General features: G+C 38.3%; 1 protein-coding gene across 1 annotated transcript; it reads left to right on the forward strand.

Moving 5' to 3' along the window:
- Window positions 1–1,455: 1,455 nt before the first annotated feature.
- Window positions 1,456–2,398, forward strand: LOC112832586 (olfactory receptor 10C1-like). The gene is given in 2 exon segments (XM_073881861.1): window positions 1,456–2,100; window positions 2,102–2,398. Coding segments are annotated over 2 exon segments (942 nt in total).
- Window positions 2,399–17,006: the final 14,608 nt, after the last annotated feature.

Raw genomic sequence — 17,006 nt, forward strand, 5'->3', positions numbered from 1 at the left:
TTCTATGTGCTGTATTCCCCTAGCGCTGGAGTTCTCCTGTTCTCCTTGATCGGTAAACTTGGTTTTGGCTTGCTGGCTGTTCGTGCTGATCTTCTGGGGGAGGGGCCTGTTGCCGTGGTTCCCAAATGTCTTTGCCGGAGGCGGAATTGCCCCGCCCTTGTGAGTCCGGGCTAAGCAATCTGCTCGGGTTTGCTCTTGGGAGCTTTTGTTCCCTGCAAGCTCTTGGTACAGCTTTGGAGGACCAGAGTGAAAAGGTGGCCTCCCAATCTCCGCCCCGGAGGAGCCAAGAACTAGGGGCCCCACTCCTCAGTGCGCCCCCAGAGAAAAGCAGTCAGTCACTCCCGTCTCCCCGGTCTCCGGCCGCACTCCGTGCTCACCCGGCCTGTGACTGAGCGATTCTATCTCTGGCTCCCGACCCTGTGTGGGGTCTCCAAACCCAGCAGATCCCTGCAATACGCTCCCGTGCCACTCCTGCCGGGGGAGGAATGGGAGTCTCGCCAGATCTGCCGTTTGTTGGGTCCCTGCTGGAGGAGCAGTGGCCCGACTGGGCCGCCGATCACAGTTTATGGCAACCCCGAGCTGAGAGCCCGCGCCTTGGCTCTGTCTCTGCAGCCAGCTTCCCCTCTCTGATACCCTGGAGCTCTGCTGCACTCAGGCACCCCCGGTCTTTCTGTGACCCCGAGGGTCCTGAGACCACACTGTCCCGCGAGGATTCCACCCCCACTTAGCCACTGGAGCGACTCCCTCAGCAGAGCCGACTTCTAAAAGTTCCGATTTTGTGCTCCGCGGCTCTATCACTTGCCAGAAGCGGCCAACGGAGGCCCCCCCACCCCCGCCATCTATCCTCCCAAATCTCGCCTCGGATTCACTTCTCCGCACGTCCTACCTTCCAGTAAGTGGTCGCTTCTCTGTTCAGAGAGTTGTTGCTACTCTCTTCTTTGATCTCCTGTTGAGTTCGTAGGTGTTCAGAATGGTTTGATCCCTATTCAGCTGAATTCCTGAGACCAGATGAAATCCAGGTCTCCTACTCCTCCACCATCTTGCTCCGCCCCCTATTGCACTTCAGTTTTATGTAACTTATTTACAATTAGAATACCTTCTTATAATACTTACCTAAAACCCCGTGTATAAGATTAGAATATCAGTAAGATATAAACAAAACAAAACAAAAAAGATTCTGTAACTTAAAGCCTTTGTTTTCTTTAAATTTCTGTGAATATACCATAAGATCTAGAACTCAAAGTCAGGAAGAAATACTGCATCCATTTTAACTGGGCATTTATTTAGAAAGATTTAACAAAAGGAACCCAAATGACTAGATTCTCATGTAAGACCACAGATCCTAGGAAAGCTCCTTCGCTGAGGTTTGATAGACAGCCGTGCTAGGTGACTGGATTCCTTCAGTATTATCTGTCCTCTCTGTTGTCTCCACAGATGTCTGGCTCTAAGCCAACAATGAGTGGAAGTCAGTCTGTCTATACCACATTCACATTTCTGGCTTTTTCCTCTCTAGCAGAATTAGAGCCTGTGCTCTTTGTTGTGTTCTTAGGCATCTACTTGTTTACTATGGGAGGAAACCTCATCATCATCTCCCTGATCTGGGTCACCCCTTCCCTGCACACTCCCATGTATTTCTCCCTGGTTAGCCTCTCTTTTCTGGAGATGTGCTACATTACCAGCATGGTGCCTCAGATGTTAGTTCACCTGCTGGTGGAGACCAAGACTGTAAGTGTGGGTCGCTGTGCAGCTCAGATATACATATTCGCCATCTTGGGACTGACAGAATGCGGCCTGCTAGCAGCCATGGCTTATGACCGCTTTGTAGCTATTTGTTACCCACTGCATTATACTCTCCTGATGGGCCCTTGCGTGTGTTTGAAATTGGCGGCAGCATCTTGGACAACTGGGGTGGTGGTGGAGTCAACCCAGATCACCTGCCTCTTCAGTCTGCCCTTCTGGGGAACAGGAAAGATTCATCACTTTTTTGGTGACATCATGCCTGTAGTGAAACTGGCTTGTGTTGATACCTCCCACATTGAGACTGTGATGTTCGCTATCTCTGAGCTCTTCATTATGACTCCCTGTTTGCTCCTCCTGTGCCCCTTACCTGCGAATTCTTGTAACCATCGTGAGAATCCCTCCAGCAACTGACAGACGCAAAGCTTTCTCCACTTGTTCATCTCATATCCTGGTTGTTTCTCTGTTCTATGGCGCTGCCTTGTTCACTTATCTTCAACCAAAGACTGCACACGCTCCAGAAACAGACAAAGCAACTGCATTCATGTACACAGTGGTCACACCTGCTCTGAATCCTATTATCTATACCTTGCGGAACAAGGAAGTAAAGGAAGCCTTTCAAAGGGTAACACAGAGGAATCCTCTTAGACAAATGGCCTAAACCGGCCATAGTGGATGAAACTTACACTATTTAAATAGAAAAGTTACCTGACGTTTTATGATCCTTCTACCAATATACATTGTCCTTAAAGTATTTATTGCATCCAGTTGGGAAACACTTGCAAATATTGTACATTTTTCTCTTTCTTTTCTCTTTTTTAAAGATTTTATTTATTTATTTGACAGAGAGACACAGCAAGAGAGGGAAGACAAGCAGGGGGGGTGTGAGAGGGAGAAGCAGGCCTCCCCACTGAGCAGGGAGCCTGACGCGGGGTTCGATCCCAGGACCCTGGGATCATGACCCAAGCTGAAGGCAGATGCTTAACGACTGAGCCACCCAGGCACCCCGATATTGTACATTTTTCAAAGCCTTTAAGCAAAAGACATCTATGCTGTAGGATCTTTAAATTATTTATATTTCATTTAATCAATAAATTACCAAGCATTTCTTGTGTCCTGGACACTATTCATTTTTTCCTTCTTCATTGGTACTAAGATTAAGGTTCATATCCCTTACATCATTTTACTGAGGAACATGAAATATTCTTGTGGGAAAAAGTTAAACATGAATAAGAAGTAATCAGTACACTTTTGGTGTCAAATACATGCTATTAGAATTTAAATTCTTAAGTGGCATATGCTTCCTTAATTACTTAGCTCTCTAAACTTAATAATCATGCATCTTAAATAATCAACTGTTAGTGAATACTGGTGAGTGATATACACTATAACACAACTCTAAGTATTTAAGCTACCTAAGTGTTTAAAGTGTCTAACTTGTAAATCTGGTGGGATCCTGATTCTTTATCCAAAACTAGATTCTTCCTTTGCTCTTATTCACTTAGTGTTTGGTTTTTTCATATGAATGAAGTTTTAGAGAAATTTCTCCATATGTGACATTCACTGTTGTTACTCCCATTGTAAACCTTGCTTAAATGTATGGGTTTGAATAGAATTTCCTTTAAAGACTGCCCATTTATTCGAGGTAATTAGCTATTATATTTTTGATCCCCAAATAATGAAGAACAAGACTTCCATAAGAGATTAAACTAAATAACTTTTAAACAAATACTGGTTTCTTATGGCAACTTTGGAGAAGTGAGGTGACCAAAAATTTTAAATGGTCAGTGGTATTTTGTAGAAATTAGGGTTAACTTTTGATTTTTATCTTAGCATTGTTACCCCAGAGTCAAATCTTAATACCAGTGCAAGTAATTTATTTGGAAGGGACTCAGAAGTGGGAAAATGACACAGGCAAGGGAAGAAAGCCACTAAAATTGTCTGTTAATATGTCAGGCACCATAAAAGGCCACTAAAATTTATTCTTATGGGGAAAATAATGTAAAACACAATCCTAAAATGTATTGCTACGTAGGTTTATATACATATACACTTATTCTCATAAATCATTGATTGAGGGTTGATCCTAAGGAGTGATCATTCGGACACTATTACTTCACTCTTAACTGTAGCAGACTTCTGAAAATGCCCTGAGAAACAGTGATATAGATTTGTGGCATCTGGAATGCATCTGGCATTGGATCTTAAAATGCTAAAGTTGAAGGGATGTAAGAGGTGACACTGTCAGTGAAAGTTACAAGTTTATTCTACAGAAGTATTTGAGATACTTGTGATAGTTAAAGGAAGTAAAATATATGTATGAACTGGTATGAATATAAAATAAGAATTTATATTTCAATAATTGTTTTTCTTTGATTTTCAGACTCTGTTTGGAGAATGGTAGCTTCTCAAAGACCAGTACTAGAGCCATATATCTCACAGACAAGAGAAAAATATAAATCTTGTCACATCAATCCCTTCTTAACATAGGTTAATGTTCACTTCAACCATTGATTTAGTTTTTTTAGAACTCTAAAATTGGTCTCTTCTTCAGAATAGCCTTCACAAATATAAATTTAACATTTTAAATTAATCAGCAGATGGAAGACTATAGATACACGTCCCGAGAACATACTTACATAGTTGTGTTTAAGTGTGACTATTTTCCAAAATTATCCAACAAAAATTTCCCATGATCCATTACTTAGACTGAATATAATTAGTCACTTTTACTATTTCTTTTTCTGTTTGTATCAATTTAGTGCCATGAGTGAAAAACAAAACATACAATAAGCTATGATTTAAGTATTTGCCCATCAGAGCATCCGCCATTATAAGTATTTTATAATATTTTATACAGGGTAATGTGACACCCCTTCTTCTTTAAAATTTTTTTATTGTTATGTTAATCACCATACATTACATCATTAGTTTTTAATGTAGTGTTCCATGATTCATTGTTTGTGCATAACACCCAGTGCTCCACGCAGAACGTGCCCTCTTTAATACCCATCACCAGGCTAACCCATTTTTTTTTTTTCCTTCCCTCTAGAACCCTCAGTTTGTTTTTCAGAGTCCATCGTCTCTCATGGTTCGTCTCCCCCTCTGACATACTCCCCTTCATTCTTCCCCTCCTGCTATCTTCTTCTTTTTTTTTTCTTAACATATATTGCATTATTTGTTTCAGAGGTACAGATCTGTGATTCAACAGTCTTGCACAATTCACAGCGCTCACCATAGCACATACCCTCCCCAATGTCTATCACCCAGCCACCCCATCCATCCCACCCCCCACCCCTCCAGCAACCCTCAGTTTGTTTCCTGAGATTAAGAATTCCTCATATCAGTGAGGTCATATGATACATGTCTTACTCTGGTTGACTTATTTCACTCAGCATAACACCCTCCAGTTCCATCTACATTATTGCAAATGGCAAGATCTCATTCCTTTTGATGGCTGCATAATATTCCATTGTGTATATATACCACATCTTCTTTATCCATTCATCTGTCGATGGACATCTTGGCTCTTTCCACAGTTTGGCTATTGTGGACATTGCTGCTATAAACACTGGGGTGTACATACCCCTTTGGATCCCTACATTTGTATCTTTGGTGACACCCCTTCTTTTGCATTTAGGTTTAAATATCCTAATTATCTTAAAAATAAGAAGAAAATCCATCTTTTTAGTGGGCTGAACAATAATTTCAGGCCCCTTTTGTATCCTACCACTACTGTTGTTTTGGATATGCAGGCTCATGGACTAGAGGGACTTGAGGAACTCCTTCATGTATCTTCCAAAGCAAAACATCCCCTTTGTAATAAACATAAATGAGACTGAGATTTTTGTCTATGGAATTCTGTTCAAATACACTACACCTTTTAATATGTTTATCATAATGCAATAACAGAAGAACAAATTATTTTCTTTTTGGTAGCATTTATGGTTTGTGGTGATTAAGTGAGTAAAATGTTATTAAAAATCACCTAGCTCATGTCCTGACACTGAGTGGCCATGCAATAATAGTTGCTATTAACTTTAATAATAATTGATAAGCTTTTATAAAAGTCACGGTATTGCAAATTGTTTTGAGACATTCTTTTGCACCCAGAAATTGATTCTTCTGCAAAAGATTTTATTGTATTTGTGAGTCTACTTCCAGGCACAGTTTAGTGTTCCACTTGCCCTGACTTCTCATACTCAAGTAAATCAATTAATTAAAATAGCATTGTGAAGTAAGTTAAGTCCTATGGACATAAATACATACATTTCAGCTTTCATGTACTGAGAAATGATGTTTTCATGTCTTAATAGTTATTTTGATTATTTAATCATACTGTTCTCTAATAGTAATTCTCCAATATTCTTATCATTGATGTTTAAGAAAGGCCAAGAACAAAATACTTCAAGGGGACAGAAAGTGAAGCAGCTAAATTTGATAACCAAGAATTCACTTCACACTGCAGGATGTAATGAAACTGATACCCATATCATGAGTCACTGGTCCTCTCAGTTACCTTACAGTCACTCTTTTGGGAAAAGGATTATATAATGTGCATGCATGTGTGTGTCTGTGTATTTGCTGAGATGATGATAAAAATATGACACTGTTAGGTAAGTTGTTTTCTACTTATTTTTAAATTGTGGTTATCTTCCCCCCACCGCCATTTTCCTGTCTTCCTTTGTATTGGATACACAATAGATTGTTTTGCTCAGGTTTATCATCGTAATCAAATTATCACCCAGGTCCGAAGTTTTAGAATAATGATGATCAGAACCTGGATGTTTATCAACAGAATTACAACTGGAAAGGATTCAACTGGATATTTTCAACTCAGAAACTAAACATCACTGCAAGTAGAAGCTGAACAAATATATTTATCTCCTGTGTCTGAACAACATGAACATGTGTTCTCTCCTGTTGAGAAGTGTTTGTGGTTGTACATGGGATACTGTGGTAACCACAGGTGAGAGAAAGTTCAGAAGAGGAGAATGACTGAAGGCTCTACAGGCACTCAGTAGCAGAGCCTCGCCCCCTTCAAAGCTTTCTCTTAGTTGTGTCTAAGACACATAACATATACCTCACATATGCACTCCCCACCCCCAACACCAGTCCAACAGCTGCCAGTCACCACAGGGTGTCTGATCTCTTATATTGTTTTGCTCTCATTTTCAAATCCTCACTGCCATGCAAAACCCCTTAGAGAGGCTTTACTGTTGCTATCTATTCCCAAACTATTAAGAAATCCATCCATGTTTGCACAGGAAGTAATGTTTCTCAACCTCCAGTTCCCCGGAATTTCAGAATGACACTGACTTTTCAGGAAAAAAGATGAAAGAAATCTCTTTACCAAACTTGTGTAGCATTTTATTTCTTGAACTCAAAGCAGTTTATCCCCTAGTCGAAAGTTTATGGAATATTTTCCACACATACTACAAAAGATAAATCAATACTGACTGTTGGTTTAGAAAAATGAGGAGATGCTTCAAAGAGCAACCTCACAAATTACCCTATTGTAAAATGAATGGAAGTAAAAGGATGTGTGTAGATCCTGAATTTAAGTGAGAAAAAGTTATGGACACGAGTTTGATGTTTTCCAGTACTTGCCTACTTCTCTGAGACTGACCCAGCTCTTAGCTCCCCCATGTTAAGACAACTTGATGTCACTTCCACAGCCAAAACGGATTTTTTTTAAAGATTTTATTTAGTTATTTGAGAGAGAAATAGAAAGACAGAGAGAACACGAGCAGGGGGAGGGGTAGAGGAAGAGGGAGAAGCAGACTCCCCACTGAGCGGGGAGCCCTATGTAGGGCTCAAACACAGGACCTCGGGATTATGACCTGAGCCAAAGGCAGACACTTAACTGACTAAGCCACCAGGTGCCCCACCAAAACCGATTTTAAGTACCAAAAATCTTTAGCCAGTACCTTCACAGATCTCCAAAATGATAAAACCTGATATTATAATTATTATCCTATGTTTTTAAGATATTAAAGCATACTTAAAATCATGTAATAAAGTTCATATTATATTCCCTGGAACCTATTGTTTTAAATGTGTGATTGACATGGAGTGGAGTTTTTTCCATTTGTTTAGCAATTTCAGACGAGGACAAAGCTGAAGGCAAGAGGAACTTTAAATCCTAAAGAAGACTATAAATGAGCCAATAATAATTGGTTTTATTAAAAAGGTAGAAACTCACCGCAGCCACCTCCTTATATAGAAGGAAGGCAGAGGAGAATATGAGGCAATTGGAACTGATGCACTTGTAAAACTGTCACGTTCGTGAGATTTTTCTTCTACTTCTCACACTACATGGGAAGCGAGGAGTTGCAAGTACACCAAATTATATTTAGGGTGCCTCAGAGAGAATCATTTGTAGGAAACAGTGTACCTCTTAAAAGGTGAAACTGGACCATAGTTTTTCATTTGGATGCTTGCTGAGAGGTGGCACCTGTGCAGCTGAGTGAAGCCTCAAATGACAAAATGTTGAAGATAGGTTTTGTTCTTATCTGCTGGAGTTTGGGGGATTGTGTGAACATAAAGGTGAGAACCATTTCTCGTCCAATTAATAGTGTAATTTGGAGGTTCACGTAGGAATCTTTAAAGGCAGAGTTTGACAGGAAACCAAACAGCATAGCTACCAATCTAACAAAATATGAGTAAGATCTATGTGAGGAAAAGTACAAAACTCTGATGGAAGAAATCAATGAAGAACTAAAAAATGGAAAAATAATTGCCTTGTATATATCAGCAACAGAACTACATTGTTAACTACATCCTGTCACTGCCTGGGCCTCATCCAGTGAAGACATTTGCCCTTTTCCTCTCTCTCATCCCTGACTTGTCACCTGGGTTTATAAACTATTAGGCATTGGCTGGGTTTTGAATTAAAGGAGATGAAAGATTTAGAATTCCAATTAACTAAACGTTAATAACTAAAAGATATCTGAAAGTTATAGAAACTGACAGAGATAGTTCAGGAATACAAAAGGGGAAATAAAAAGCACAAGGTTAAACAGTGATTGGAAAAAGTTACAACCATTTCATAGCTGTGTCCCTAAAGACTTGAGAATTCTATTATAAATGTTTTATATCATTACATGAAAGTTAGTTACACATAGTATGTGTGTCGTATTCTGGCTTAAGTGGATCAGAATGACTAGAATCATCTATCTTCAGATTATTTCCCAAGTAGAAGAATTTACCAACAACAATGAACACCTTATTAGTGTAATTGGTAATCTCCTTATAATTAATTTGCTGATCAATAAAGTAATAAAATAAAATGTACATAGACTTATTCACTTTAGGGTTCCTGGGTGGTTCAGTAGTTAAACATCTCCCTCCCACACCCACCACTCCAGCAACCCCCAGTTTGTTTCCTGAGATTAAGATTTCCTCATATCAGTGAGATTATATGATACATGTCTTTCTCTGATTGACTTATTTTGCTCAGCATAATACCCTCCAGTTCCATCCACTTCGTTGCAAATGGCAAGATCTCCTTCCTTTTGATGGCTGCATAATATTCCATTGCACGCACACACACACACACACACACACACACACACACACACGTATATATATATATATATATATATACCACATATTCTTTATCCATTCATCTGTCAATGGACACCTGGGCTCTTTCCATAGTTTGGCTATTGTGGACATTGCTGCTATAAAGATCGGGGTGCACGTACCCCTTCAGATCCCTGCATTTGTATCTTTGGGGTAAATACCCAGTAGTGCAATTGCTGTGTTGTATGGTAGCTCAATTTTCAACTTTTTGAGGTACCTCCATACTGTTTTCCAGAGTGGCTGCACCAGCTTGCATTCCCACCAGCAGTGTAGGAAGGTTACCCTTTCTCCACATCCCTCCCAACATCTGTCATTTCCCGACTTGTTAATTTTAGCCATTCTGACTGGTGCAAGGTGGTATCTCATTGAGGTTTTGATTTCGATTTTCCTGACGCTGAGTGATGTTGAGCACATTTTCATGTGTCTGTTGGCCATTTGGTTTCTATTTCATTTATTTCTGCTGTGATCTTTATTATTTCTCTTCTCCTGATGGGTTTAGGCTTTATTTGCTGTTTTTTCTCCAGCTCCTTTCGGTGTAGGGTTAGGTTGTATATTTGAGACCTTTCTTGTTTCTTGAGAAAGGCTTGTGTTGCTATATACTTTCCTCTTAGGACTGCCTTTGCTGCATCCCAAAGATTTGGAACAGTCGTGTTTTCATTTTCATTGGCTTCCATGAATTTTTTTAATTCTTCTTTAACTTCCTGGTTGACCCATTCATTCTTTAGTAGGATGCTCTTTAGCCTCCATTTATTTGAGTTCTTTCCAACTTTCCTCTTGTGATTGAGTTCTAGTTTCAAAGCATTGTGGTCTGAAAAGATGCAGGGAATGATCCCAATCTTTTGGTACCGGGTAAGACCTGATTTGTGACCTGGGATGTGATCTATTCTGGAGAATGTTCCATGGGCTATAGAGGAGAATGTGTATTCTGTTGCTTTGGGATGGAATGTTCTGAATATATCTGTGAAGTCCATTTGGTCCAGTGTGTCATATAAAGTCTTTATTTCCTTGTTGATCTTTTCCTTAGATGATCTGTCCATTTCAGTGAGGGTAGTGTTAAAGTCCCCTACTATTATTGTATTGTTGTCAATGTGTTTCTTTGCTTTTGTTATTGATTGGCTTATATAACTGGCTGCTCCCATGTTAGCGGCATAGATATTTACAATTGTTAGATCTTCTTGTTGGATAGACCCTTTAAGTAGGATATAATGTCCTTCCTCATCTCTTATTACAGTCTTTGTTTTAAAATCTCATTTGTCTGATATAAAGATTGCCACCCCAGCTTTCTTTTGGTGTCCATTAGCATGGTAAATGGTTTTCCACCCCCTCACTTTCAATCTGGGGGGGGTCTTTGGGTCTAAAATGAGTCTCTTGCAGACAGCATATTGATGGGTCTTGTTTTTGTATCCAATCTGATAACCTTTGTCTTTGATTGGGGCATTGAGCCCATTTACATTCAGGGTAACTACTGAAAGATATGAATTTAGTGCCATTGGATTGCCTATAAGGTGACTGTTACTGTAAATTTCTCTGTTACTTTCTGGTCTCTGTTCTTTTAGGTTCTCTCTTTGCTCAGAGGACCCCTTTCAATATTTCTTGTAAGGCCGGTTTCGTGCTTGCAAATTTCTCTAGTTTTTGTTTGTTCTGGAAGATTTTGATCTTTCCTTCTATTTTCAATGACAGCCTAGCTGGATATAGTATTCTTGGCTGCATATTTTTCTCATTTAGTGCTCTAAATAGATCATGCCAGTCCTTTCTGGCCTGCCGGGTCTCTGTGGATAGGTCTGTTGCCAATCTAATGTTTCTACCATTGTAGGTTACAGATCTCTTCTCCCAAGCTGTTTTCAGGTTTTTCTTTTTGTCTCTGAGACTCATAAGTTTTACTACTAGATGTTGGGGTGTTGGCCTATTTTTATTGATTTTGAGGGGGGTTCTCTGTGCCTCTTGGATTTTGATGCCTGTTTCCTTCCCCAAATTAGGGAAGTTCTCTGCTATATTTTGCTCCAATATACCTTCTGCCCCTCTCTCCTTTTCTTCTTCTTCTGGGATCCCAATTATTCTAATATTGTTCTGTCTTATGGTATTACTTATCTCTGGAATTCTGCCCTTGTGATCCAATAGTTGTTTATCTCTCTTTTTCTCAGCTTCTTTATTTTCCATCATTTGATCTTCTATATCACTAATTCTCTCTTCTATCTCATTTATCCTAGCAGTGAGTGCCTCCATTTTGTATCGTACCTCATTAATAGCCTTTTTGATTTTGACTTGGTTAGATTTTAGTTCTTTTATTTCTCCATGCTTTTTTCAAGCCCAGCTAGTGTCTTTAAAATCGTCATTTTGAACTCTAGTTCCAACATCTTACTAATGTCTGTATTGATTAAGTCCCTGGCATTCGGTACTGCCTCTTGTTCTCTTTTTTGAGGTGATTTTTTCCATCTTGTCATTTTGTCCAGATGCGAATAGATGAATGAGAGAAAAAATGCTAACAGGGTAACATCATCCCCAGAAAAATATGCACTAAACAAATCAGAAGAGACCTGAAACCAGGGGAAAAGAAAGGGAAAGAAAAAAAAAGATAAAAAAAGAAGGATATGATCAAAAGGATCAGGCTGGTGCATAGATCAGTGCCACACACTGGATTTCGGGCATATTTTGGGTGTTAGAAGAAAGTGCTTCCCATAATTTTAAAGAAAGAAAAGCTTATATATGTACAAAAATAAGGGTAATTACAATGAAGGGATGGAGCATGATTGTAAAGATGAAAATTATAAAAGATTTTATTAAAGGAATTGATAGATAAGAAGTTGGATGAAAAAAGAAAAGATTTAAAAAAAAATAGGGAGAGAATGTGATCAGGCAGGAGACTAGAACAAAGTCATACACTAGAGATTTAGGGTATATTTTGGTTGTTAGAAGAAACTGTATCCCAAAATTTTAAAGAGAGAACAACTTATATACATATATCAAAATATGGTTAACTACTATGAAGGGATAAAATATGACTCTAAAAATGAAAAATAAAAAAGATTTTTTAAAAAAGGATTGATAAGATGTTGGTTGAAAAAGGGAACAAGAAAAATTAAAAAAAAAGAAAAAGAAAAAAAAGAAAATTTAAAAAATTAACTTCAAAAGACTAAAGAATCATGGGGAAAAAGCCATGAATTCTATGTGCTGTATTCCACTAGCATTGGCGTTCTGCCGTTCTCATTGGTAAACTTGGCCTTGGCTGACTGTTTTTGCTGGTCTTCCAGGGGAGGGGCCTGTTGCCGTGGCCTCAAATGTCTTTGCCAGAGGTGGAATTGCCCCGCCCTTTCCAGGTCTGGGCTAAGTAATCTACTCAGGTTTGCTCTTGGGAGCTTTTGTTCCCTGCAAGCTTTCAGTACAGCTTTGGAGGAAGAGAGTGAAAATGGCAGCCTCCCAATATCCACCCCAGAGGAGCCAAGAACTTGGGGTCCCACTCCTCAGTGTGTCCCCAGAGAAAAGCAGTCAATCACTCCCGTCTCCCCAGTCTCTGGCCGCACTCCGTGCTCACCCAGCTTGTGACCAAGCATTTCTATCTCTGGCACGTGACCTTGTGTGGAGTCTCCAAACCCAGCAGATCCCTGTGGTGTGCTCCTGCACTGCTCCTCCCAGGGGAGGAAGGGGAGTCTCCCTGGATCTGCCGCTTGTTGGGTCCCTCCTGGTTGAGCAGTGGCCCGACTGTGCCACAGATCACAGTTTATGGAAACCCTGAGCTAAAAGCCCACTCTTGGCTCCATCTCTGCAGCCAGCTTCCCCGCTCCGATACCTGGGAGCTCTGCTGCACTCAGGCCCCCTGGTCTTTCTGTGACCCTGAGGGTCCTGCGACCATACTGTCCCCTTGAGGGTTCCACCCCCGCTGAGCCACTGGAGCGACGTCCCTCAGCAGAGCCGACTTCTAAAATTTCTGATTTTGTGCTCTGCTGCTCTATCACTTGCCAGTAGCAGCTGACAGAGGCCCCCTCCCCCACCATCTATCTTCCCGAATATCACCTCGGATTCACTTCTCCACATGTCCTACCTTCCAGAAAGGTAGCTTTTCTGTTCAGAGAGTTGCTGCTATTCTTTTCTTCGATCTCCTGTTGAGTTCATAGGTGTTCAGAATGGTTTGATCCCTATCCAGCTGAATTCCTGGGACCAGACGAAATTTAGGTCTCTTACTCCTCCACCATCTTGCTCCTCCTCCGTAGAGAGAGTCTTAAGCAGACTCCTGCTGAGCACAAGCCCGATACAGGGCCCAGTCTCAGGACCCTGAGATAATGACCCTGAGATCATGACCCGAGCTAAAACCAAGAGTCCTACGCTTAACTTGACTGTGCCACCCAGGTGCCCCAAAATCTTCAAAATTTTTAAAGCTTTAGAACACTATATCTCTTACTTAGAATAAGAAATCCCCCATCTCTAAGTGATAGAAGATTCTGGGAAATCTAAAAGAAACATGTAAATTATAGCTTAATTACTTAGTGTCTGGGATTAGCCTCAATCAGAAGGTATAAAATATCTTATTTTTGACCACCGGTTAACATAGTGTGTTGTTACTTCCTAAATCAATAACCAGTTAGGCTATACTTGACTAGTTTCATCAAATGAGAATTTCATATTTTTGAAGGCAGTCCGTTTTTCATTTTAGGTAAATTACAGACTCATTATTCTCATAATTTCCCTCTCTTCTTTCATATTTACCAACTTTAGTCATTACAGTCATGGAATTCCTCCCTATAACTGTCTTCTAGTGTTATCACTAACTTGTGGTGGGGGACAGGAGAAAAACTCTTTTAAGATGACTGAACATAATAGATGTCTTTGAGAAAACTTGAATGAGGATGTTTTTGATAGCCATTCCTCAGATGCTGTGTATACTTAATTGTTATTACAGGTTGTTTGTGATGTGATTTTGATATTTAAATGATACCAAGTCTTAGGAGCATTAATGTTGAAATTAATTCCTTATTCTGTTTTGTGGCTGCTCTTGTTAAAGGGGCTAGGTGAAAATAGTGCATTATAAGCTACATAGTTTCTAATGTAGTTCAAAACAACTACTCAGTCTAACCAATCAAACAATAGCCCTGAGGTGTTTCATATATATATGCAATATATATAAAGAATATATACATTATATAATGGTTATATATAAAGGTTTTTTTATATAATATATGTGTATAAATATATACATAATATATGTATATAAAAGCTTGAAGGGATTGCAAATAATAATAGTATATCAATTGAGGGAAGTAAAGATTGTAACATGTTTGTCTGATTGACTAATGGAAATATCTTCTTTGAACTTCCCCATAAAATTTTTGCAGCATCTCAAGAGAAATTGTTTAATTGTATCTTGTCATTCAAACTTATTTTAAAAGAAAAAAATATATTTTAACTTTCAGGAAATTGGGTAAAATATCATTTTACATGTTTGTACTAGAAGTAAGAGAAACTGTAGTTCAAGTTTGTGTATACATAAAGGAAACAGTTTCAGAAAAACAGCTTTTATTTTTTCACATTTATTCTAAGTTATGTTTATTAAAGATGGTGAGGAATATAAGATCACTATTTCCACTGAAGGAATAATAAATATAAATAAATTCTAAACTAACTTCCAGGAATTAAGGAATGTAAAATGGGTTTAAACTGGAAGCTATAAATTGCACCTTCAAATAAATTTTTTTTATGAGATATGTGGTCAAGGCAGATGTAATTTTTCATGGAAAGAGTCAGAAATTAGTGTTTGCATATATATTAAAGTTATTTTTAACATGTGGGCTCTTTGGCAACTACTCTAATATCAGCATCTTCCCAAGAGATTCTTGAGAGTGCATGTGTGTGTTGTGTCTGTCTGTGTGTGTATGACAAGTATAAAAATTTAAGGAAACACTTGTCTCTGACTATGTTTTTTAACATTTAATGTATCATTTAAAACTATTTCAAGCTTGAGTTACTCTGTAATCACCTATTCAGGGATTTCCTAAGGTTCTTTCTAATTTAGTTCTTTGACTAAATTCACTTTTTAATAAGGCCCAATGAGACTGATTAAAGTCAAGAGTTATTTTACACGGACTTTATTTAAGATAATTCGTAGCAGGACATAAAAGTTTCATTCCACCAGTGGGAATCATTTGGTTGCCCTGATGTAACCTATAGTTAATTATGCCAAAACAAGATCAATTTGTCTGAAGAAGTTTGAGGAATTATCTACCCTACACCCCAATTGTATCTTGAGACCAGTGGGATCCCATCTTCTCATTAACTTTCTTAAAGGCATGATTCTTTCTCTCATAGGTATCCCTCTAACTGGTACACTTAACTGTGAAAATGGAGTATTATTTTAGACATCCAGGTGGAATCACACTATTTGGAAGCCATCAGAGTAAACTGGCTTCAAACATGCTACCCTGAGGATGACTTCATCTTGAATTAAAAATATTTATATAAATATTCTCCAAGGACAAAGATGATTAATGGCAACAATAGAGGAGTGCTGTGTGAGTTTCTGATTGGTCTGCAGGGTTTCCTGAACTGAAGATGTAAATTTCTTTTGACTGTAAACCCCAGAAAGTGCATTAAAGACTTTAGGTGAAAAGGGTATCTTAAAGGGATTTTGTCCTCTCGCATAATTAAGATGAGACACCCCTCAAAAAAAATAATCAGAAAATTTCCCCTTCAATTATACAAATTCTTAGGATTGGGGGGGAAACCTAGTTATCAAGAATTATTTTTCTTCTATCTAATCCCTAATCTAAATGTAGGTAAAGTATTGTGGAAAAAAAATAGGAACTTGGAATAAGAAGAGTTGGAGTCTTGTAGTGATTGGGACCAAAAAAGAAGTGTGCACATGGGCTCATCATTTTACACTGCAGGTATTTCTCATTTAAAATCCATTAGAATTCCAGCCTTATTTCACAAACTCTTTTACATACTGATTTAAAAACTCCAGGCAAACTAATGCATACACCATTTCCTGTTCTGAGGCTGAACCACATTCAACTCAAAACACCACCAGGTACCTATCATATTTTAGAGGAAATAAACACAAACATCTAAAACAAGAGATTTGTTAATTATTTTAAATTATTCATTTTAATTTCACAATCTTACTTGCCAACACAAGCTATCATTATTATTATTAAATGAGTCTTCAGAAATTGCCATGGTTTACTTCTTCACAATATTTCTTGGTTCAATTCATAATAGGAAAATGGTAATTTAATTAGAAATTTATAACAATAATAATAATACATCTAGAAAATCTCCAAATAGCTGGAGTTAAATAACATTTAAATATCCATGAACCAAAGTGAGAATTAAAAAAAAAAAGAAAAAAATTTTAACTGAATGGTTTTACATTAAATGATACTGAGAAAAATAATTTCAAAATAACTGAGATAAAGCTATAGCCATAATGAATCTGTCAATGATTTATTGATATTTATTGATATGATACAAAAGCATAGAGAACAAAAGAAAATATAGGCAAAATGGTCTTTATGAAAATTTGAAAATCTTTAGCTTCGAAAGACATTATCAACAGAATAAAGATGCAGTTCCCCGAATGGGTGAATATATTTTCAAATCACATATCTGATAAGTGATTAGTACTCAAAATAGAGAACTCCTAAAATTTAACAACAAAAAACAAAAAACATGACTCAAAAATGGACAAAGAAATT

This window comes from Callorhinus ursinus, unplaced genomic scaffold (assembly GCF_003265705.2).
Source record: "Callorhinus ursinus isolate GAN/ISIS: 27379988/994484 unplaced genomic scaffold, GSC_fseal_2.0 scaffold44, whole genome shotgun sequence".
NCBI lineage: Eukaryota > Metazoa > Chordata > Mammalia > Carnivora > Otariidae > Callorhinus > Callorhinus ursinus.